Here is a 22,827-nt window from a genome sequence, read left to right on the forward strand (position 1 = left end):
CAACTTAATTATGCTAGTAACTTAACAAATGTCAGAATACCTTCTTTCCATACAGCATTGCTAAGAAAGTTCAATTATTTTAAATATAAGCTGATATCTTAGTACCACTATTACCAAAGGTAAAATCAAGTCAAGTTATACCAAATCATTATTTTCAATAATGTATTTCATAGATACTAAATAAGTACTGAGGATAAAATAATGACTAAACACCATCCTAACTTTGAGAATTTTCCTGTTCAGTGTGTGAGAAACATAGGCACACACAAAATAGCTATTATAAGACTTGGGAGTACAAATAAAGAATTGTATATGGTATCTACTCATGAAAATGACTTTAATGAATTTTAATTATAAAGTAATTTTAAAAAATACCTGTACTGTTTTCCCAAGTCCCATGTCATCACCAAGAATACATCCTTTTCCTTGGATGAAGTGTGCATAGAGAAACTGGGCTCCTTCCCTTTGGTAGTCTCTCAAATACCTGTTAATAGTATAAGGAATAGAGTCTCCGTCTTCAGATAATGGAAAAGCAACGGCAGATGATGGAAATTTTCGGTCTGGGAAATAAGGTTTTTCCAAATCTTCATCATCAAATATAAAATTCCTGGAGCAATCTTTAACAGATTTAACTTCATGAATTCTTTTAAGAGGTACTTTCCTTTCTTGAAAATCTGAATATAAGATGATTGCAAATGATTTCCCATTTTCATCCACTGTGACAGATTTTATGCTTGCTTCACAAAGTGTCTCATTATCTGGAGAAGGGGCAAGACATCTTTCTCCTGGATGCCATATGTCTGTAATAATACAGAAGAAAATAAAATTTTCAAATATAACTTATAAAGTAACCCCCCATTTAACCACTGCTATGAGAAAAAAAAAATGTAACTCACACAAATACCCTTTCCAAATTACTGAAACAAGATAAGTTGTAACACATATAGATATCTTCCTAAAATATATTATCAGATATTCTCCTATAATAATCAGAATAAAGGGTATATAATTTATTTCCAGTTGTTCTCACCCTGGCTGTGTGTCATAATCTCCTCAAACATGCTTGAACACTAAACCACAGTGGTTTAGCGGATATGGGTCATGGGCATCTGGTTTTATTACTTTGGCAGATATTGTTGAATTCAAAGGCTGATTCTGATTCACAGCCATGGTTGAGAACCACTGACTGAGATATTCATGATGATTCATGAACATTATATATATAATTCATGATATGATAGACTAATAGTAAACGGGACTTGATAATGAGTAAGCTAAAATCCTCTAGACAGCAACACTTTTGTGATTCTTGTGTCTGCTTTTTTAGTTATCCCATCGCCTTTCTCTGGAGACGGCTGTTTCTTCTTATTATTGCTGCTTCTAAACCATTGCTTGAAATTGTATACAATTAACCAAGGCAATCTCCAGTTCAACTACAAAGTTATGTGTGCCAGCTTTGTCACAGCTTTCTTCCCTTCTAGGTTTTGAAGGGTTCCAGTTCTCAAAAAAGAGATGAATTCTAAGATCTCTTTCTGCTAAGATTCTATTACTGTTTGAAAATTCTGACCCTTTTCTATATGTGTATTTATCCCATCCTTAATTGTACAGCTTTCTGTTTTATTTTCTATTCAGAAAATACAGCACTATGACTAGGGAGGGGAATATCTTTAGAGCATACAGCTAGTATAATTAAAAGACATGAATAGAGGAAATAAAGTAAAAATAATTTTCTAAATGGAATTTCTTGTAACAAGAACTCCAGAGGAATCATATGGCTACAAGTGTATGAATAATAGGAATTTTTTTTTTTTCTTAAGTAGGCCTCACACCCAGTGTGGAGACTAATGCCAGGCTTGAATTTACCATCTTAATTGCAGAATTAAGACCTGAGCTGAGATCAAGGAGTTGGATGCTTAACTGACTGAGCCACCCAAGTACCCCACTCAAATCAGACGATTATTGGTAGTTTCTTAGGGTCTTTCCAATGATTTCTTGTTAGGTTTTTATGACATTCATGATTATAATATGACTCGTATATCTATACTGTCTTAAGCATGAATAGCTCACTAAGCTATTCCTCATTGATTGTTCCTCAAAAGTAAAGTCATTATTCCTACCAACTTTAGTAAGGTTGTTTTACATAACAATCAGAAGTACACCAAGGAAAATCTGTTCTCCTACTCTGATCTCTGGATCCACACAATTTGAGAATTGTCACACAATTCTAAAAACATAGTTTAACGTGAAACTAAAACCTGGATCCACCGTAGAGGGCTAACAGATAGATCTGTGGGCTCTATTTTCATAACAGTACTGTTTGAGCCTTCAAACCTCTATTAACCCCTATAGCAATTCTTAACACATTTCTGTTTCACATGATTTGTTTGCCTATCCAGAAAATGCTTTCTAATTTTTAGGCTTAAGTCATTAATGTGTGTACTATTCAATGTATGTTTTAATATCAATTATCTGCCAAATACTGTACCACACAATAGGTATAAAATGAAAAAAACCAATGTCAAAAATAATGATTAAACCTTACTCAGAACTAGTCTTTCCTAATCTCGTTAAATGGCATCATCACCTAGCCAACTTGTCATGGTAGAAAACATTCAGCCAGTCCTTATTCCTCTTTTTATATTACTCCCTACATTCACACCTCAGAAAGTTCTGCTGGTTCTACCTCAAAATATATCACTTTCCTTCATCATGCTACCACCTCTCTAAAACAACTGTTGGCAAACTTTTTCTGTAAAGAGTCAGATTTTAGCTATTAGTTATTTTAGTTTTGCAGACTATACTGTCTCCTACCCTTGTAACACAAAAGCAGGGACAGAAAACACATAAACAAATGTGCCTGGTTAGTTTGAGGGAAGGCTGGAATCTCTCTGTATCAAACTCTAAAACAAATAGTTTAAACTGGGAGGATTTACTGTTGGATTGGAGAGTCATCTTTAACTTCGTTTCCTCCTGTCCTTCATTCCAAACTGGCCTCCTCGCTGTTCCTCAACCATGGCAAGCATGCTCCCACCTCAGGGCCCCAGAGCATTCTTTCTGTTCCTTCCACCTGCACTCTCCCAAAATACAAATGACTGACTCATTCACTTCATTCAGGTCTCTGCTCAAATGACATCTCCTAAGAGGTGCTTTTTCTGACCACTGAACCTAACACTCACCACCACTCTTACTTTACCCTGCTTAATTCCATTTTCAGAGAAAAATATGAAATGTTTGTTGTTTATCTCAACTTCGTTCCCTAGAGCAAGGACTTAACTTTGTTCACTGCTATATCCTGGGCACCTAGAACAATGTTTGAATCTCAAACACTTATAGAATTAACAAATACATATAGCTAACATGTGAAGACTGATGTGTGCCAGGCATGTGCTTTAGATGCAGTAGTTCATTTAAGCCTCACCACCACCCTTTCATTAGTTCATGTAAGTAATATTGTTAGTTTCATCTTACAAATGGTGAAACAGATAAAGGCTAACCAGCTTGCCAATGGTTACACAGCTAAAAGCTGGCAGATCCTGGATTTGAACCAAGCAATCTAACCCTGTAGCTACCACCGGTACCATTCACACATGGACGAACAAGTCCCTGGAACTGAATGGTCCCTGCCCCTTTTAACTGAGAGATGAGCATCCCAGTCCCTACAAGCTCCATTCAGCAGCTTCATTACTTAGTTCATCTGCCAGGCTTCTATGAACGCTTATATTTGTGATCCCTGAGTTATAGCGTCATCAATTCCCAGCATTCAGAGTTGAGGCTTGTTGTATAGACCTCTAAACTTCTGCTCTGAATTCTTCATCTATTTAATAAGATCGATATCTTCCTCAAAGGAAAGCATGTAGATAAACAATCAGCATATTGCTGGGCACAGCATTCAGTATCTGATAGCTTTTACTGTATCACTTTTAATAATGAAAGCTATTAATTTGGGGGGCAAGAAGGCATCCCTTTTGACCTGTAGCAGATAACCACACCCTCTTTAAACTCTCTCTTGATGGCCCGTTAAAGGTTGACCGTAAGGCTCTTACTCAGTACATCATATATTAAGCTCTTTGTGAAATAAAGTGAACTGAGTATCTCAACCTTTAGTCACCTACGTCACAAATTTCTACCATTCGCTAAGAACTGGGGCATATAAGGATAAAGAATAAACATACCATATATTTATTGAGTGCTTACTATGGGCCAGAGCTGGGTCACGTTAAGTGCTTTGCATACACCATCTTATTTAGTAATCACAAGAACTCAGCAATGATCTCAATTTTACAGATGAGGAAACTGCCCAAAGTTTCTCAGTAACTGTCAGAGCCAGCACTAGATCCAGTCTGACTCCAGAGTCCAGGTTCTCAACACCAAGTCCCAAAGAACTGGTCCCAGACTCCAGGAGCCACTCAGAAGAGCCACGGGTAAAACCCCAACCCCAAGAGAACTGGCAGGAATGGGTCCAACCCGGCGCAATAAAGACAGGTTTCTGGGCGGAGAGGTGAGCTCGGAGCTTGTTGTACCTTTGCCGGCGGCTTCCGCGCGAGGCTTGGGGGCAGAGGCATCCATCTGGCCAAGGGGAGGGGCTGGGCGGCCTGGTTGCGCAGAACACCCAACAGGAGGCAGAGGACCCCGAGGAGGCGGCAGGCGGGAAGACCACTTCCTGCAGCCCTCCGTACATCGCCCCCCTGAAGTGCGACGCCGCGGGACAAAAGGGAGCACAAGTGGGGCCCTAGAGAGAAGGGATGGCGGCGTCCGAGGCAGCGGCAGAACCGGAGGGCGCTGTGTTGGCTGGCAAGGCGGCGCTCACCTAGTCGTCTCGAATTCGGCCAGTGGGGGAGGGGGGAACAGCAAGCCAGCAAGTGGACCCCTCACGCTCCCTCTCACAGTTGGCCCTCCCTGTCTCTACTTTCCCCAGCAATTTCCAACCCTAAATCGGAAAATCCCGCGAGATCAGGCTCCTGAACTGTCATTGGGATCTCGCGATAAGAAAATCTTGGTTCACAAGGGCGGAGCAATCTGCCTGCCATCTTTGCTCCGGGAAGCCGGTGAAAGGTTCGCTACAGTTGCAATTATCGCGAAATTTAAGATGGCTTTCCTTCTCCGCGCGGAGCTTGCGGGATACAAGGAAGCCGGAAGACAGATGTGGGCTAACACCTACCGTGGTCTTTTAAGGGCAGATCTATAGCGGGAGACCAGCTCCGCGATCGTGGCCCGCTGGTTTATGTTTGGTGCTTCCCTGTGTATGCACACGCCTTGGAACCTGAGGTGGCGAGTGATTCCCTCCTGGAGTGCTGTCTCAGCCGGGTGGATCATCCACCCGGATGCTGACGCTTCACGGCACCCACGGGAGGCTGAGTACATTCAGCGCGTTTTCTTGGGTCACACAGTAAATAAAATACAGTCCTGAGTAACCTGAGTGCAAAACCAGCAACACATGCCAGAAGTAGAAGACAAAGGTTAAAAAATACTATGAAAAGGTAAAGTGTTTTTACGTGTACCGTCTAGTTATAGTGGTTTGTGTGACACATTATGGAAAAACACTAGGCCGACTTTCGGGCTGTGTTTGTAAAAGCATCATCAGAGCAGCACGCTACTCACAAGTTAAGGGATACGGCTTATTTATACCACAAATTTTAGTGGCTTAAAACAGCCCAGAAGGATTGGGGACAAGACAAATTTATTATGGTACACTTCTGTAAGTCAGAAGTCTAACTGGGGTGTCTTGAGGCTAAAATCGAGGAATCAGCTGGATTGCATCTTTCCTGGAGGCTCTCCAGCAGAATCCCTTTCTTTGCCTTTCTACACATTCCTGCCACCTGCCTTCTATCTTCAAAGCCAGAGCTGTTGCATCTCTCTGATCCTTCCATAGTCACATCCTGGGTAAAATACTTAGATCCTAAGAGCTCTTACAAGATTGGGGCTACCGGAATAATCCAGGATAATCTTCCCATTTGAAGGACTGTACCCTCGATTACATCAGCAAATTCCTTTGCCAGGTAAAGTAATATATTCATGGGTTCCAAGATTAGGATGTGAACATTTTGGGGGGCTCATTATTCTGCCTACCAAAGGGTTTAAATGAGGAAAGCTGTATGGCTGTTTGCTTTGCAATAGATAACTATTCTTTGAGAGATACAAATAATTAGCAGTATGTTTTCATAAAACCCTTCATCTAGAATAGCACTTGTTTCTGTTTACCAACAGGCAGAAACCTCATATCTAAGAAAAACATCTAATTCATCCACTGTGTGTGAGATGTTGGCCCTCACACATCTGGAGAGGTTATGTCATTTAACCTCATTGCTTCAGTGTCCTCACCTATGATAGCAAGTACTTGGTCATAGGAAGGAATGTGTGGATTGCTATTAATGTTATTGATGGAATGCATCCTCTTGAACGTTGCATGATTCTGCATAAGCATTGCTTCATTTTAGTATTTTGGCTAATTTTAATATTTTGGTAGTATAGCTATTAGATTTATTCTAATCTATTAGATTAGAATTTTAGACTACATTCTAATTTCAAACACCATGGACTGTAAGGCATATTATTTAGGTACAGCCAAAAAAAAGAAAAACTGCTCTTTATATAAATTGTAACTCTTAATTTTTAACATGCATCCTGATACTGGAAATCTTTTTTTTTTTTTAATGTTTATTTTTGAGGGAGAGAGAGACAGAGTGTGAGCAGGGGAGGGGCAGAGACAGAGGGAGACACAGAATCCAAAGCAGGTTCCAGGCTCTGAGCTGTCAGCACAGAGCCCAATGCAGGGTTCGAACCCACAGGCTGTGAGATCATGACCTAAACTGAAGTCGGACGCTCAACCAACTGAGCCACCCAGGTGCTCCCTAGAAATTTTTAAACATAGGAAAAAAATTTGCTTCTTGGAACTGATGAAATACATCTGTTATACTTAAACTCTTTTCAAAATTGTTTCTAAAATCAATGGCGATTGGAAATTTCAACCAAGCTTACTTTTTCTTTTTACAACTACCAGAGAAGTTTGATGTATTCCCCAACTGAAATAACTAGTTGTGTAATACTTACTCTTCCAGAAGTCTACTAATTTAAGATCTTGATCTTTAAAAATCAAGTGGTAAGACAAAACCAGAAGTAAATTTTTTATTTTTTATTTATTTATTTTTTTAAGTAGGCTCCACACGCAGCATGGAGCCCAGTGCAGGGCCTAAACTCACAACTCTGAGGTCAAGACCTAAGCTGAGATCAAGAGTCAGACGCTTAACTGACTGAGCCATCTAGGTGCCCCAGAATTTTTATTTTATTTATTATTTTTTAAAAATATTTAATATTTATTTATTTTTGATAGAGACAGAGAGAGTGTGAGTGGGGTAGGGGCAGAGAGAGAGGGAGATACAGAATCCAAAGCAGGCTCCAGGCTCTGAGTCAGCTCAGAGCTTAATACGAAGCTCAAACTCATGAACGGTGAGATCATGACCTGAGCCAAAGTCAGATGCTCAACCCACTGAGCCACTCAGGCACCCCTAAATTTTTATTTTAATGAAAGAGATCATCTGGTTGAAGGAATATTCTTGTGACTAACAAAGGAAGAGGGGTCTTCAGTTTCTGAGTATTTATTTTTTAACCTCACCACCATGTTTGTAATGCATAGTGAAGCAGAAAAAATCATGACATAAAAATATGTTTTAATGGGGCGCCTGGGTGGCTCAGTCAGTTGAGCGTCCGACTTCAGCTCAGGTCATGATCTCACAGCTCATGAGTTCGAGCCCCGCGTCAGGCTCTGTGCTGACAGCTTGGAGCCTGCAGCCTGCTTCAGATTCTGTGCCTCCCTCTCTGTCTGCCCCAACCCACTCGCATTCTGTCTCTGTCTCTCTCAAAAATAAATAAACATCAAAACAAAAATTTTTTTAAATATGTTTTAGTGAATTAGATGCTTCACAAAATAAGATATCCTTAAACATCCCTTCTCCCAGGTAACAATAGCTGTTGTCTGAGGCCATTGCAATGACGTCCTTGTCTAGGTACTGGTGTTATAAACATCTAACACTGTAATACTAATCACTGCAAAGTGAAATTCAAAGTCTTGGGAAATACTTGGGAATTCCTGAAGCCAATATAAAAAATAAAAAAGGATCTAGCAAAATTAAGCCTATTAAAACAAAAAGAGGGGGCGCCTGGGTGGCTCAGTCGGTTGAGCGTCCAACTTCAGCTCGGGTCATGATCTCGCGGTCTGTGGGTTCGAGCCCTGCGTTGGGCTCTGTGCTGGATAGCTCAGAGCCTGGAGCCTGCTTCTGATTCTGTGTCTCCCTTTCTCTCTGCCCCTCCCCCACTCATGCTCAGTCTCTCTCTGTCTCAGAAATAAATAAATATTAAAAAACAAAAACAAAAACAACAAAAAGAGAAGAAGCACAGATGACGATAACAAAGACATTTCAAAAGAATATTACTTCGATATCAAAGAGGCCCTTGAGAAAGATGATTAAACCTTCTAATATTTTACCAAAAAGTCTTTCTTTATGCTTACACTGCAAAATTCGAACATATATCTATATGTGGTTCATAAACCTCCAAAATTGTGAGTTAATTAATCAGAAGGGCTCAAGAAAAAAATAGGTGTTTCAGTCCATTTGTGCTGCTGTAACAATACCACAGTCTGGATATCTGATAAACAACAGGAATTTATTTCTCACAGTTCTGGAGGCTGGGAAATCCAAGATGAAGGCATGAGTGAGCATGGTTGTGTTCTGGTGAGGCCCCTTTTCCTGGTTCATAGCTGGCAACTTCTTGATATATCTTCATATGGTGGAAGGGGCCAGAGAACTCTGTGGTATCTCTTTTTTTAAGGGCACGAATCCTATTCATGAATACTCCACATATGTGTGCAACATCACATTGGGCATTAGGATTTCAGCATATGAATTTTGAGGGGACACCAACATTCAGGCCATAGCAATATGAAAACTTTGAATAAGAAATTCTTAGTTAGATGATTTTAAGTTGTAGCATTTCTCTCTTGATATAATGTTCCAGCCACTGTATCAAGGGAAAGAAAGGGAGAAGAGATGAGTAATTTCTTGTTCTTACTCATCTAGGCATGGTAGAAATAGATATGTTCTTTACCAATAAATGATCTACACCCTGAAGTTTCAACAGTTATTCAACAGTATTTATATACCTAACATTACTGAACTGTAAAGTTAAAAATGATTAAGAAGGTAAATTTTGTGCGTGTGTGTGGGGGGGGTGGTAACTGCAATTGAAAAACAAACAAACAAACAAACAACTAAAGACCTGAGTCAACAGAAGGACAATTTAAGACTTGACCAAGTGTAGTGAAAGATCCGTAGTAAATGGCAGTACTAGGAATATAATGAGTATTGTTACATCTTGAGTCTTCACCAATGCCATTTTTACTTCATAGACTCATTTAACATTAAAACTTGAGGAAATCTCAGAGATCCCTTGATCCAATGTTCTAATTTGAAGATAATAAGGTAATTTGAAGGGCACCTGGCTGGCTCAGTTGGAAAAGCATGCTACTCTAGATCTTGGGGTCATGAGTTTGAGCCCCATGTTGTGCATAGAGATTATTTAAAAAAAAACTTAAAAAAAGAAAATGTTTAAAGATAATAAGATAGTTTGAGAAACATTAGCATATTTTCCCCAAGGTTGCAAATAGCAAAGTCAGGACTAGAACATGATTCCTCATTCTCATTCCAATATGATAGGTGTATATAAATGTTATTTCACAGGAGATATTTTTAGATTTGAAAAGTTAAAACTTTTGAGTTTGTTTCCTGTAATATTTCATATCTCATGTCATATAATAAGCCTAAAAATCCTGTAACAAAACACCAAGACCTGCAGATTGAAATACTTTTATAAAAATACTCAAAATGCATTGCTGGCTGAGCAGAAAAAAAATGTAGAATACTCAGAGGCCAAAAATAAGGAGGAAACTGAAAACCAGCTTTTTTTTTTTTAATTTTTAACGTTTATTCATTTTTGAGAGACAGAGCATGAGCGGGGAAGGGGCAGAGAGAGGGAGACACAGAATCTGAAACAGGCTCCAGGCTCTGAGCTGTCAGCACAGAGCCCAACGTGGGGCTCAAACTCATGAACTGTGAGATCCTGACCTGAGCTAAAGTCTGACGCTCAACCACCAAGCCACCCAGGCGCCCCTGGAAACCAGCTTTTGAAGCTGACACTTATGCCACTGCTGTCCTGGAGGCATTTGCCCATCTCAGTTACAGAAAAGGTCTGAGTTTTATCTGTCCTATGGGGACAGAAGACATGATCTTAACTTCTTACAAGGTCACAAATTGTAACTGAGACCCTCATTTGAAATCAGATGCCCTGAAAGGCCACTCTGTCAGTGAAATACTGGGTAGAAGAAAATCTGGACAGCAGAAATGGGGGAAGATGAAGAAAAGTGACTTGTCTGTCTTGGCATCGGCTCTTCCAACAGGGTGTGCGTGTGTGTGAATTTCCTTTGATATTTTGACACCACCGCCGTGCCCTCAAATGGATTTAGGATTTGAATTCATATAACCTGTATGATCTAGGAAACTCCAAGCCAAGGTAATAATGTAGTGCCAGGTTAATTGCATCCAGGCTGGTAAAAAGAAGCAAGCTCATGCTCTCTAAAGGAAAACAAAGATTTGTTAAAACAAAGATTTCTCAGGGCGCCTGGGTGGCTCAGTCAGTTGAGCATCTGACTCTTGATCTCGACTCAGGTCAAGATTTCACCATTCACGAGATCAAGCCCCGTGTCCAGCTCTGTGCTGACAGCATGGAGCCTGCTTGGGACTCTCTCTCCCTGTTTATCTTCCTATCCCCTACTTGCTCTCTCTCTCTTAAAATAAATGAATAAGCTTAAATAAATAAATAAATAAATAAATGTCCCTCAAAGTTCTCAGAGATAAATCCCAAACAATTTACAATCCCCAAACTGCAAAACATGCACAAAACAAGCCACCATGAACAAAAGCCAGGAAGGAAAACATGCAACAGAAATAGACTCTTAGTAAGTTCAGTTAACAGAAGTATTAGATACAAGTGTTTTTGTGTATGTGTGATTAAAATATTTACTGATATTTTTGGAAGTGGAACTGAAAACATGAGAAAAAAAAAAAAGACACTGTCAGAAAACAGCAAATAGATTTGTTAAAAGAACCAGAGCTTCTGGAAATGAAAATTTTATTATTGATATTTCAAACTCTATGGTAAATTAAACAGCAGATTAAACACACCCTAATAGAGAATTCATGAACTGAAATATCTAAAGAAGTGACTCCAAATGCAGAGTAGAAAGTCACGTCAATGGAAAATACAAAAGAAAAGTTAAAAGAAATGCAGGCTAGAATTGAATTTTCACAAGTAATGAATAGAAAGGCTGAGAGGAAAAAATATTGAAAGAAATGATAGTTGAAAATTCAGAATCAGTCAGGAATCATAAGGAATTAAGTGCAATACAAAGAAAAAGATCAGTAGTTAGAACATTGTAGTAAAATAACAGAAGCAACAAAGAATCTTGGAAGCAGCCATTAGAAAAGACAGATTACCTGTCTAAAATAGAATGACAGTTTGATAACAGTTAACTGATAGCAGTTAATAGTAACAAGAAAGCCAGAAGACACTGGGATAGTAACTTCAAAGTGCAAAGAAAATAACTATCAACCTAGAATTTTATAGTCAGCCTAACCATAATGAGCAAAACAAGAATATTTTCAGACAAAACAAAACACCTATGGACTCTCACTACAGGCCTTTTTTAAGGATTTTGAACTAAAAAAAAAAAAATCTGAAATGTAAGAATGATTAAGCCTAACAAAATGAACAAATAACCATTGACTGTATAAAATTATAACTGATGATGTAATTTGGATATATAAAAAATAAAGGAAAATTAAAACACTGGACAGATATAACTTAAAAATATGATAACAGTGGAAGACTTTAAGATGTTGAGATAAAGAGAAGAGATATTGATCAATTTTACTGACCGGAGTATTCACGTTGTCAGAGTATATGTAATGGAATAGTAAAGGAATACATAAGTTCTTAATAAAAATGTGGGTAATAAAGTTCAATTAATCCAATACAAGGCAGGAAAGGAGGGGAAAAAAGCAAAAGCACAATTAATAACACAAAATAGGAAAAATTCTTGCATTTCAGTAAAAGTGATAATGTCTTAAACAGATTAAAATTTTTGGTAAAAGTGGCACTCAGATTGGATAAAAACTAAATCCAGCTACATGTCACTTATAAGATATAAACTACATCTATCTACATGTCACTTATAAGATATACACTTAACAAAATAAAGGCAAGGTTGGGACTTTGCCTATATTAAACCAGATATAATAGAGAAATAGTAGAGAAAAAGAGTTAAAGTAGCTAAGAATATTAATATCAGACAAAGCAAGCTTTAATGTAAAATGCATTAAATATAAAGAAATTAACCACATAAATGATAAAAATCTTAGTTTGCCAAAGAGGTAAAAAGTTTTCAATGTATCATCACCTCTTAACAGTCCCAAATATATGAAAGTTGTCAGAATTTCAAGGGGTAATTGATAAATCCACAAACATGGTAGGAATTTTTAATATTATTCACAATAATTGAAAACTAAGAAGAAAAGTAGAATCAAGCCACACAATTAACAGTCTTCATCTAATAGACATATATAGAATATTCCATTCTACTGTTAGAGAATAAACATCTTCACAAGCACATAGGGAACACACATAAAAATTGGCCATGAATGTGTTATCAAGCAAGTCTCAACAGCTTTCCAGCAATCTGCTTCATACAGATCACATTCTCTGATCCCATGAATTGTTATGAGTCAACATTTAAAAAATATTTTTTTAAGGTTATATATTTGGAAATTTAAAAACACTTCTAAATAACTTAGAGGTAAAGAAAAAAATCATCGTGGAAATTAGAAAATAATTGTACAGCAGAATTTAAAACATGTTTTTAGGCTCTTTCAGCTGAAGCCATACTAAGACAAACCCCACATATTAATGTAAGATAGTCTTCCATATAATACTTCCAAAGAAATTCACCAACATAGATTTTATGATCCTAACTCTTCATCTACATTGACGATACAAAAGGGTTGGATGAGAAGAATTGGAAGAAGGGAATGGGAGATTAGAGAAAGAGATTGATAAGGCTATTGCAGTACTAAGTCCCACACTTCAAGAAAAACAAAAGTGATTCAGAGGAATCACTTGCAAAGTTTAATATGCATCCCCTGGAATATGTGGGACATGGGAGGGGGGGGGCATTTGCCTCAAACCTTAGAAATCTGAAGGACAAGTACTGTGGTTGGCTAACTGCCCTGAAGTTGAATAAGAAAAGTTGAGGCATTGGGGGGCCACCTTACAAAAGATGACAAAAAGATACACATTTCCCCTGGAGCAGTGGTAGGTCTTGGGTGAGAGGAAGCCAGCAGAGACTTCAAGATGACCCTATTTGGGGCCCTGGATAGCCTGTGCCTAGGGGTAAAGCAGTGACTGAAGAACAGAGAAAAGCATCCTGTGAGAGGAAGATGTTTAAGGAGAGCCTATGCAATTTCATGGCAGTTAAGTAAGACCTTTGCTGTTCCTTACTTTATCTCCTTTTCCCAGGATCAATCCTGAAAAAGTCAGAAGCAGCTTAGTAAGTAGGGGCAGAAGGCAGAGGCATAATTCTTATGAAACAAGCAGTCATCCCCACTTTTTTCACGGCACACAACTCATCTGAGGCAGATATGAGCTCTGGTAGAGGAAGACATTTAGGTTTGAATGAGTGTAGAAATCTTAATTTTAATATCACAGTCGACTTAACTGCTAAACTGAGGCTTTCTGTTTGTCTAGTGGCTGAAACTAACCACACGATTTTTTATTGAGAGATGCCAGGAAGACTCTGGTTTTTCCTAATTTTCTTTCAAGGGTATGGAGAAAAACTAGCTCTCAAAGTGGGTTTGAATGAACAGCAAATAAACGAATTTCTATTCTAATTTCGTCTCATGGGCCCTGCTGTTTCAACATCCATTAGGACTGAATAAATAATAGAAATACCACACATCAAAGCTAGTAGGAAATTAGTACTTAGGAAGTAAGAAAATGCTTATACTGAGAAAGAAGAAAAGCTGAATGATCTATACCTAAAACATAAGTTACAAAAGAACAACTAGTCCTAAAGAAAATAGAAGAAAAATAAAGAGATTAATGAAAGAATAATAAAAAATACAATAGTGATAATAAAGCCAAAGGTTAACTTCTAAAAGAATAAAAAACCAGGCAAACCACTGGTGAAATGCATCAGGAAAAAGAAAAAATACAAATAAACATTACGAATGAAAAATAGGGCAAAACTAAAGACAATTCAAAGATTAGAAAAATATGGGAGTATACTACAAATAATTTCATGCCAAAATTTTAAATGTATATTTCCTTAAAAATATATCAAAAAATAAAAAGAGGCCCTGAATGAAACTATAACTGTTAAATAACTTGAGTCAGCAATTGAAAATGTCCCTCTAAGGAAAGACCAAATCCACATGGCTACATAGGCAAATTCTTCTACTAAATATTCAAGGAAATAGATAAATTCAGTATTATTAAACTCTTCCGGAGAATAGATGAAAAGCTTCCCAACTTATTTTATTAACTTAGTGAAATCTTGACAGCAAAATCTAATAAGGACTGTATGACAAATGAAAATTACAAGGCCAACTGTAGTTATGATTACTGATGTAAAAATTCTTTAAAAAATTTTTTTTAATGTTTTTTTTTGAGAGAGAGAGAGAGCGCAAGAAGGGGCAGAGAGAGAGAGAGAGAGAGAGAGAGAGGGAGATACAGATACGGAATCTGAAGCAGGCTTCAGGCTCTGAGCTGTCAGCACAGAGCACAAACGCAGGGCTCGAACCCATGAACTGTGAGATCATGACCTGAACTGAAATCGGTGGCTTAACCAACTAAGCTACCCAGGCGCTCCTCAAAAATTCTAAGCGAAATATTAGTGAATCAAATCTAACGCTGAATAACAACAATAATAATAATAATGCATCATGACCAAGTTAAGTTTATCTGAGGATTTCAAGTATAGTTTCAAATTGGAATATCTAATAGTGTAATTGATTAGCAGATTAAAGGAGAAAAATTCTAAGATCATCTCAGTAGATGGGAAAATCATTTTATAATATTCAAACAAATAGCAAGATAGCAATAGAAGTAAACTTCTTTAACTTAATAAAGTTGTCTATTCCAAATCTGTAGGAAACACTATGCTTAATGGTATACACGATCCTTTTAAAACCATGAACACACGATTATCAGTTATTTCCACATCTGTTTAACATTGGTCCAAGTCATTTCAATAATAAAAGAAAGCTAAATATAAATTATAGATATTAGAAAGGAAAAATCGAAACTGCTGTTATTCAGGAGAGGATTCTGGGTAGATGGTGGAGTAGGAAGCACCAGGAATCTGTCTCTCCACTTGGGCAGTAATTGAGCTGGAAGAATCTGCCTGATGTAACTATTTTGGAACTCCAGAGTTTGTTGAAGGCTTGCAACTTCCAGGGGAAGACTTGGAGAGGTAACTGTGGTTAATTTTCGACAATTTCAGATCTTAGCACAGTAGCAGCAATCTATCCACCTCCCCCAGCCGCTAACAGGTAGTTGTGCATGTGTTCCTCGCACAGTTTGCACAAAGCTGTGAGAACTAGGGTGGACTTAAAGGACTCTGTCCTCTGACTATTGGATATCTGGGATCTGATTGCTAATTGTCCCTTCCAATCACAGAAGTACAAAGAGGAAGCAACCATCATTGCACCTACCCCCATTTTTGCAAGCCCCTCCTTCTCTGGCTGAATTGATAGACATGATTTAAAGGGCTAGCCACCCTTTTTTCCCTGCTTCATTTTTTGGCCATTTTCTCTTTCAGAAGCCAGACATTAAAGAGTAAAACATCCAAAAACAACTGTATACATTAGAGGATGACCACACATGCCCAGGGAAAGGCTCAGAAGAGACCTGAGAATACATTATTTACACCTCAGGTTGATTCTCAGCACAGAGACAGCCCACAAAAAAACAAAAGCAATAAAAGATAGCAAATCTTGGAGAAGGTAAGAATCTGGTTTCCAGAGTTACTACATTATTAGATTTAAATGTCCAACATTCAACCAAAAAGATCACAAGACAGAAAGAGAAACTGGAAAATATGGCCCCTTCAAAAGAAAAAAAATAAATGTGCAGTGACTGTCCTCAAAAAAGCACTAATGGGAGATATATAAGATAAAAACTTTTTAAACACCATCTTAAAGATGCTAAAAGAACTATAGGAAGGTTTGGAGAAAGTCAAGAAAATGATGTGGGAAGAAATTAGAAATCAAAGAGATAGAAAACCTAAACAAAATAAAAAAAGAAATTCTGGAGCTGAAAAGTACAATAACTAAAATGAGAAACTCACTAGAAGAATTCAAAAGCAGATTTGAGCAGCCAGAAGAATAAGTAGACTTGAAGATAGGACAATGGAAATTACTGAGGCTGAGGAACAAAAACTTCAATACTCCATTCACAATAATGGACAGAACAACCAGACAAAAGGTAAGTAAGGACTTAACACAATAAATCAACTAGGTAGACACAAAGAATATTCTGCCCCAAAACAACAGCATATACATTCTTCTCAGGTGCACATGGAACATTTTCCAGGATAGACAATATGTTAGGCCACAAATTCTCAATAGATTAAAAAGATAGATATCATACAAAATATAATATAAAGTATCTTCTTTGACTAAAATGGAATGAAGTTAGAATTGATAACAAAAATAAAACTGGAAAATTCACGAAATGATGGAAATTAAATAATACACTTTTGAACAACTAATGGATCAAAGAAGAAATAGTAAGGGAAATTAGAAAATCCTTAGAGAATAATAAAAACAAAAACACAATGTACCAAAATTTATGGAATGCAGCAAAACCAGTGCTATAGGAAATTTATAACTATAAATTCTTACATTAAAAAAGAAGAAATCTTAAATCAACAACTTTAACTTTACAACTTAAAGAACTAGAAATAGAGCAAAAGAATCCAAAGCTAACAAACAAAGGAAATAAAAATTAGAGTGGAGTTACATGAAATAGAAAATAGATAAACAGTAGAGAAAATCAATGAAAACAAAAAAATGCGTTCTTCAAAAAGACCAATAAAATTGACAAACTATTAGCTAGATGAACTAAAAAAAAGAAAACTCAATTTAGTAAAATCAGAAATGAAAGTGGGGAAAGATTATAAGAGAGTACTATGTATGATATGTATGGCAAAAAATTGGATAACCTATGTGAAATGAACAACTTCCTAGAAACAAAAAACTTACCAAGACTGAATCATGAAGAGAGGCTCCTGGGTGGGTCAGTCAGTTAAGCATCTGACTCTTGATGTCAGCTCAGGTCATGATCTCATGGTTCCTGGGATCGAGCCCTGTGTTGGGCTCTGTGGGCTCTGTGCTGACAGTACTGAGCCTACTTGGGATTTTCTCTCTCCCTCTCTCTCTGCCCCCCCTCCTTTTCTCTCAAAATAAATAAATTAATTTCTTTAAAAAACGGATAGGGGCTCCTGGGTGGCTCAGCCGGTTAAGTGCCAACTTTGACTCAGGTCATGATCTTCTGGGTTTGGGGGTTTGAGTCCCACATCAGGTTCTGTGCTGACAACTCAGAGCCTGGAGGCTGCTTTGGATTCTGTATCTCCCTCTCTCTCTTCCCCTCCCCCACTCATGCGCGCGCGCTCTCTCCCAAATGTAAATAAAAAACATAAAAAAATAAAAAATTACATAGACTAAATCATGAAGAAATAGAAAATCTGAATAGACCTATACCCAGTAAGAAGATTGAATCAGTAATTGAAATCTCCCAGCAGAGGAAAGTCGTGGACTTTATGGCTTCATTGGTGAATTCTACCAAACATTTAAAGAACTAATGCCAATTTGTCTCAAATTTTTCTAAAAAATTGAAGAGGAAGGAACATGTCCTAACTTTATGGACCCAGCATAACTGTAATATCAAAGCCAGAAAAACTCACTATGAGAAAAGAAAACTAAAGGCCAAATCCCTATGAACATTGGTGCAGAAATCCTCAACAAAATACTAGCAAACAGGATTCAGGAGCATATTAAAAGGATTATACACCATGACTAAGTGGAATTTACTCCTGGAATGCAAGGATGATTCAACACATAATATTTGATCAATGTAATACTCCATATGAACAACATGAAGGAAAAACCACATGATCATCTCAGTTGATGCAGAAAAAGCATTTGACAAAATTCAACAGCCTTTCATGATTAAAAAGAACACTCAACAAACTAGGGATAGAAGGAAACTACTTCAACATACTAAAACCCATTCATGGAAAATCCTGACATAACATTGTACTCAATGGTGAAAGACTGAATGTTTTTCCTCTATCAGGAACAAGGCAAGTATGCTGACTCTCACCATTTCCATTCAACATAGTACTGGAAGTTTTAACCAGAGCAATTGGGCAAGAAAAAGAAATAAAAGAAATCCAAATGGGAAAGGAAGAAGTAAAATTATGTTTGCAGATGACATTCTCCTAAACACACCGCAGAAAACAGCTGTTAAGACTAATAAATGAATTCAGCAAAGTAGCAGGATGCAAAGTAATACACAAAAATCAGTTGCGTTCTATACACAATCTAGAAAGTAAATTACAAAAGATTTCTATTTATAATACCATCAGAAAGAATAAATACTTAAGAATTAACAAAGGAGATGAAAGACTGTACACTGAAAACTACAAAACATTTCTGAGAGAAATTAAAGAAGACAAATAAATGGAAACACTGCCTATGTTCATGGATTAGAAGACTTAATACTGTTAAGATGTCAGTAGTGCCCAAGGCGATATACAGATTCAATGTAATCCTTATCAAAATATCAATTTTTTTTGTTTGCAGAAATAGAAAATCAATCCCAAAATTCAAATGGAATTTCAGGGTACCCATAACACCAAAAAAAAAAAAAAATCTTGAAAGAGAAGAACAAAGCCAGAGAGGCTCACACTTCCTGATATCAAAACTTACTACAAAGCTACAATAATCAAAACAGTGTTACTGGCAAAATGTGAGATCAGTGGAGTAGAACAGAAAGCTCATAAAGGAACCCTCACATACATGGCCAAATGATTTTAAACAAGGATGCCAAAACTATTCAATGGAAAAAAGACAGTCTTTTCAACAAGTGGTACTGGGAAAACTATGCAAAAACTGAAGTTGAACCCTTACCTAACACCATATACAAAAATCCACTCAAAATGGACCCAGGACCTAACTATAAGACTTAATACTTAATAAGACTCTTAGAAGAAAATAGAATAAAATCTTCACAACATTGGATTTCTTCCTGATTTCTTGGATATAACACTAAAAGCACAAGTAACAGAAGAAAAAACAGACAAATTGGACTTCATAAAAATTTTGTGCATCAAAAAACTATTCACAGGGTAAAAATACAACCCAAAGAATGTAAGAAAATGTGTGCAAACCATATATCTGACAAGAGATTAATATCCAGAATATTAATATCCCGAAGTTCTTTATGAACTTCTAAAAGTCATAAACAAAAACCAACCTTATTAAAATTTTGTTTAACATTTATTCATTTTTGAGAGTGAGAGAGACAGAGCATGAGCAGAGGGCAGAGAGAGAGGGAGACAGAATCCGAAGCAGGCTCCAGGCTCTGAGCTGTATAGCACAGAGCCCAACGTGGGGCTTGAACTCACAGAGTGTGAGATCATGACCTGAGCTGAAGTCAGACCCTTAACTGACTGAGCCACCCAGGCGCCCAAAAACCAACCTGATTTAAAAAGGACAAAAAGTTGAATAGTTATTTCTCCAAAGAAGATATACAAATGGCCAATAAGGACATGAAAAGATGCTTAAAATCTTTAATCATTAGGGAAATACAAATCAAAACTACAAAAAATTAAATTAATTAGTTAATTTTTTAAAAATTAAAAATAGAATTGCCATGTGATCCAGCAATTATATTTCTGGGAATATACCCCAAAGAATTGAGAACAGGGTCTCAAAGAGACATTTTTACACCCATGTTTGTAGGTGTTATGGACAATAGCTAAATGTGGAAGCAACCCAAGTGTCCATTGATCAACAAATGGATAAGCAAAATGTGTTATATGCATACAATGGAATATTACTCCACTTTAAAAAAGAAGGAAATTATGCAACATGCTACAACACTGATGAAACTTGAGGACATTGTGCTGAGTGATATAAGCCAGTTACAAGAAATCAAATATTGTATGATTCCACTAATATGAGGTATTTAGTGTAGTCAAAATCATAAAGACAGAAAGTGGAATAGTGGTTTCCATGGACTGGGGGGAGGGAAGGGTGTGGAGTTATAGTTTATTAGGTACAGAGTTTCAGTATTGTAAGATGACAAGCGTTATGGGGATGCATGGTGATTATGGATGCACAACAATATGCATGTATTGAATACCACTGAATGGTACACTTGGAAATGTTTAAGATGGTAAATTTTATGTTACGTGTATTTCACCACAATAAGAAAAAGAAAAACTATTATTTACAAACAATATGCACATTTACACGAAAAACAAGAGAATATACAGATGCATTTTTAGAATAAGAGAATTCAACAAGGTTTGTGGGTGCAAGTGCAGTTTATGAAAATCAACTGCATTCCTACACCAGCAATACAAATTAAAACATAAAATATTCTGGGACGCCTGGGTGGCGCAGTCAGTTAAGCGTCTGACTTCAGCCAGGTCACGATCTTGCGGTCCGTGAGTTCGAGCCCCGCGTCAGGCTCTGGGCTGATGGCTCGGAGCCTGGAGCCTGCTTCCGATTCTGTGTCTCCCTCTCTCTCTGCCCCTCCCCTGTTCATGCTCTGTGTCCCAAAAATAAATAAACGTTGAAAAAAAAATTTAAAACATAAAATATTTAAAAGATACTATTTATGGTAGCAACCACAAATGTATGAGAATAGCTAATAATTATCTTTAAGACTGCATGCGACATATTTGTAGAGGGAATAATAAAATTTTATTGGAAGTCTCCAAAAGGAGAGATATGCTATGGTATGAAACTTTAATATGATAAAAATTTTAGCTTTCTTCTAATGCAATTCCTTTTGAATTACTGCAAAGTTTTTCCCCTTGTCAAGGGGACTGTAAAGGGGAAGTGTAACATGCCAAGAATAATCAAGATGATTTTGATAAAATATCAAAGGAAGGGAGGAACTGTTCAATAAATGACTTCAATACTGGAACAATTGATTTTTCACAGGGAAGAGAAATGGAGTTGAATTTTTATCTAATGCCACACACAAAGTTAAATTGCAAGTAAATGAAAAACCAAATGTAATATGCAAAACTTGAAAATTTTTACAAAGGTTTAAATTTAAAGAGAAAGAAAAGAAACAAACACTGACCCAAGATTCTTTTTCACATGCTCAAAATTTCTAGTAAGCCCAGCACAGCTATCAAATACCAAATGAGTGGTAAAGGAATAGAATGATGAAGGAAGTGATATAATAATATCATTTGTAGGACTACATAAAAAGCAGTTACCTTACTAGACATGTGTATATGTTTATGTGACTGTTTTATTGTTTATAGGTCAAATATTGCATGTTAATGACACATATATGGTTGTGTTTGAAGTATTTCTTTTAGCATATTTTTATTTCAGTAAATATTTTAGTATATTTTAATTTAAGCACAGTCAAATAAAAGAGTTAGGAGCATAGAAATGTTTATAAAAGGTCTGTATCATATATAATTAACTTATGAAAACAATCAACATAAAACCCTACTTGTAACTATGCAAGAACATGCTACTCAAATTTAAGTTAGCATTATAGGAATGAGATAGATTGCTTAAAATTAAAATGTAAATCAATAGTTAATATTGCTTTAACTAAATACATCAAATACAGGCTTAATCACATGACATTTTAAAATGCCAAAACTAACTTTTAAAAACTAAATTAAAAATTGAATGTAATTTCAGATAAAATATTGAAAAATAATACTTGGACTATCTCCCTTCACTCATTTACCTAGAAGTGTGGCAGCATAGAAAATTAGCTGGTATAAGTACCATAGAAAGACTTTTTGCCCAACTAGGAAAATACTAATGAAGATGTATTTTCCCAAGGAATTAAGTAAACTCCAAAAATCCATTACATATTTATAATAGAATCTTTTTTCCCCAAAAGATTCCAGTTAAAATAGTGAGGACTACATTTGAATAACATCTAGATAATGCAAAAAATGTAGATTTATTTTCATTAAACAGGATAGAAACATTAAATACTGGGGTACATTAAAAATTATAAAATTTTTACAATTGAAAAAGATTTCAGATTACATGATTTGTAAGGTCCATTTCACGTCTAAAATTTTATGTGATTTCTAGGGTGCCTGGGTGGCTCGGTTGGTTAAGCATCTGACTTTGGCTCAAGTCATGATTTCGCAGTTCATGAGTTTGAGTCCGGTGTTGGGCTCTGTGCTGACAGCTTGGAGCCTGGAGCCTGTTTCAGTTTCTGTGTCTCCCTCTGTCTGCCCCTCTCCTGTTCATGCTCTGTCTCTTTGTGTCTTTCTCAAAAATAAATAAAACATTAAAAGTATTTAAAAAATAAAATTCTATGTGATTTCTGTAAAAGATAACCTTTTCCCAAGTTATTTTAGACCACATTACCTCATCATTGATGACTTTACCTGGACATTCATTGCTTAAATTCTTTCAACAAGGCAACTGTTTCAAAAGA

The 22,827-nt window shown here is 36.7% G+C and overlaps 1 protein-coding gene across 3 annotated transcripts in view; it reads right to left on the minus strand.

Annotated features, from left to right (window-relative positions):
• ERCC6L2 (ERCC excision repair 6 like 2) overlaps window positions 1-5,012 on the minus strand; it is a 137,118-nt gene extending 132,106 nt beyond the window's left edge. For 2 of the 3 annotated variants that reach the window (XM_047829810.1, XM_047829809.1), the window contains exons 1-2: window positions 4,521-5,012; window positions 376-800 (exon numbers count right to left, since the gene is read on the minus strand). In XM_047829810.1, coding sequence (XP_047685766.1) covers window positions 376-800; window positions 4,521-4,566 — 471 coding nt within the window. In that variant the 5' untranslated portion in view covers window positions 4,567-5,012. The remainder of the gene's footprint in view (window positions 1-375; window positions 801-4,520) is intronic. The other variant, XM_047829807.1, reaches the window with a different exon arrangement.
• Window positions 5,013-22,827: the final 17,815 nt, after the last annotated feature.

This window comes from Prionailurus viverrinus, chromosome D4 (genome assembly GCF_022837055.1).
Source record: "Prionailurus viverrinus isolate Anna chromosome D4, UM_Priviv_1.0, whole genome shotgun sequence".
Classification (NCBI taxonomy): domain Eukaryota; kingdom Metazoa; phylum Chordata; class Mammalia; order Carnivora; family Felidae; genus Prionailurus; species Prionailurus viverrinus.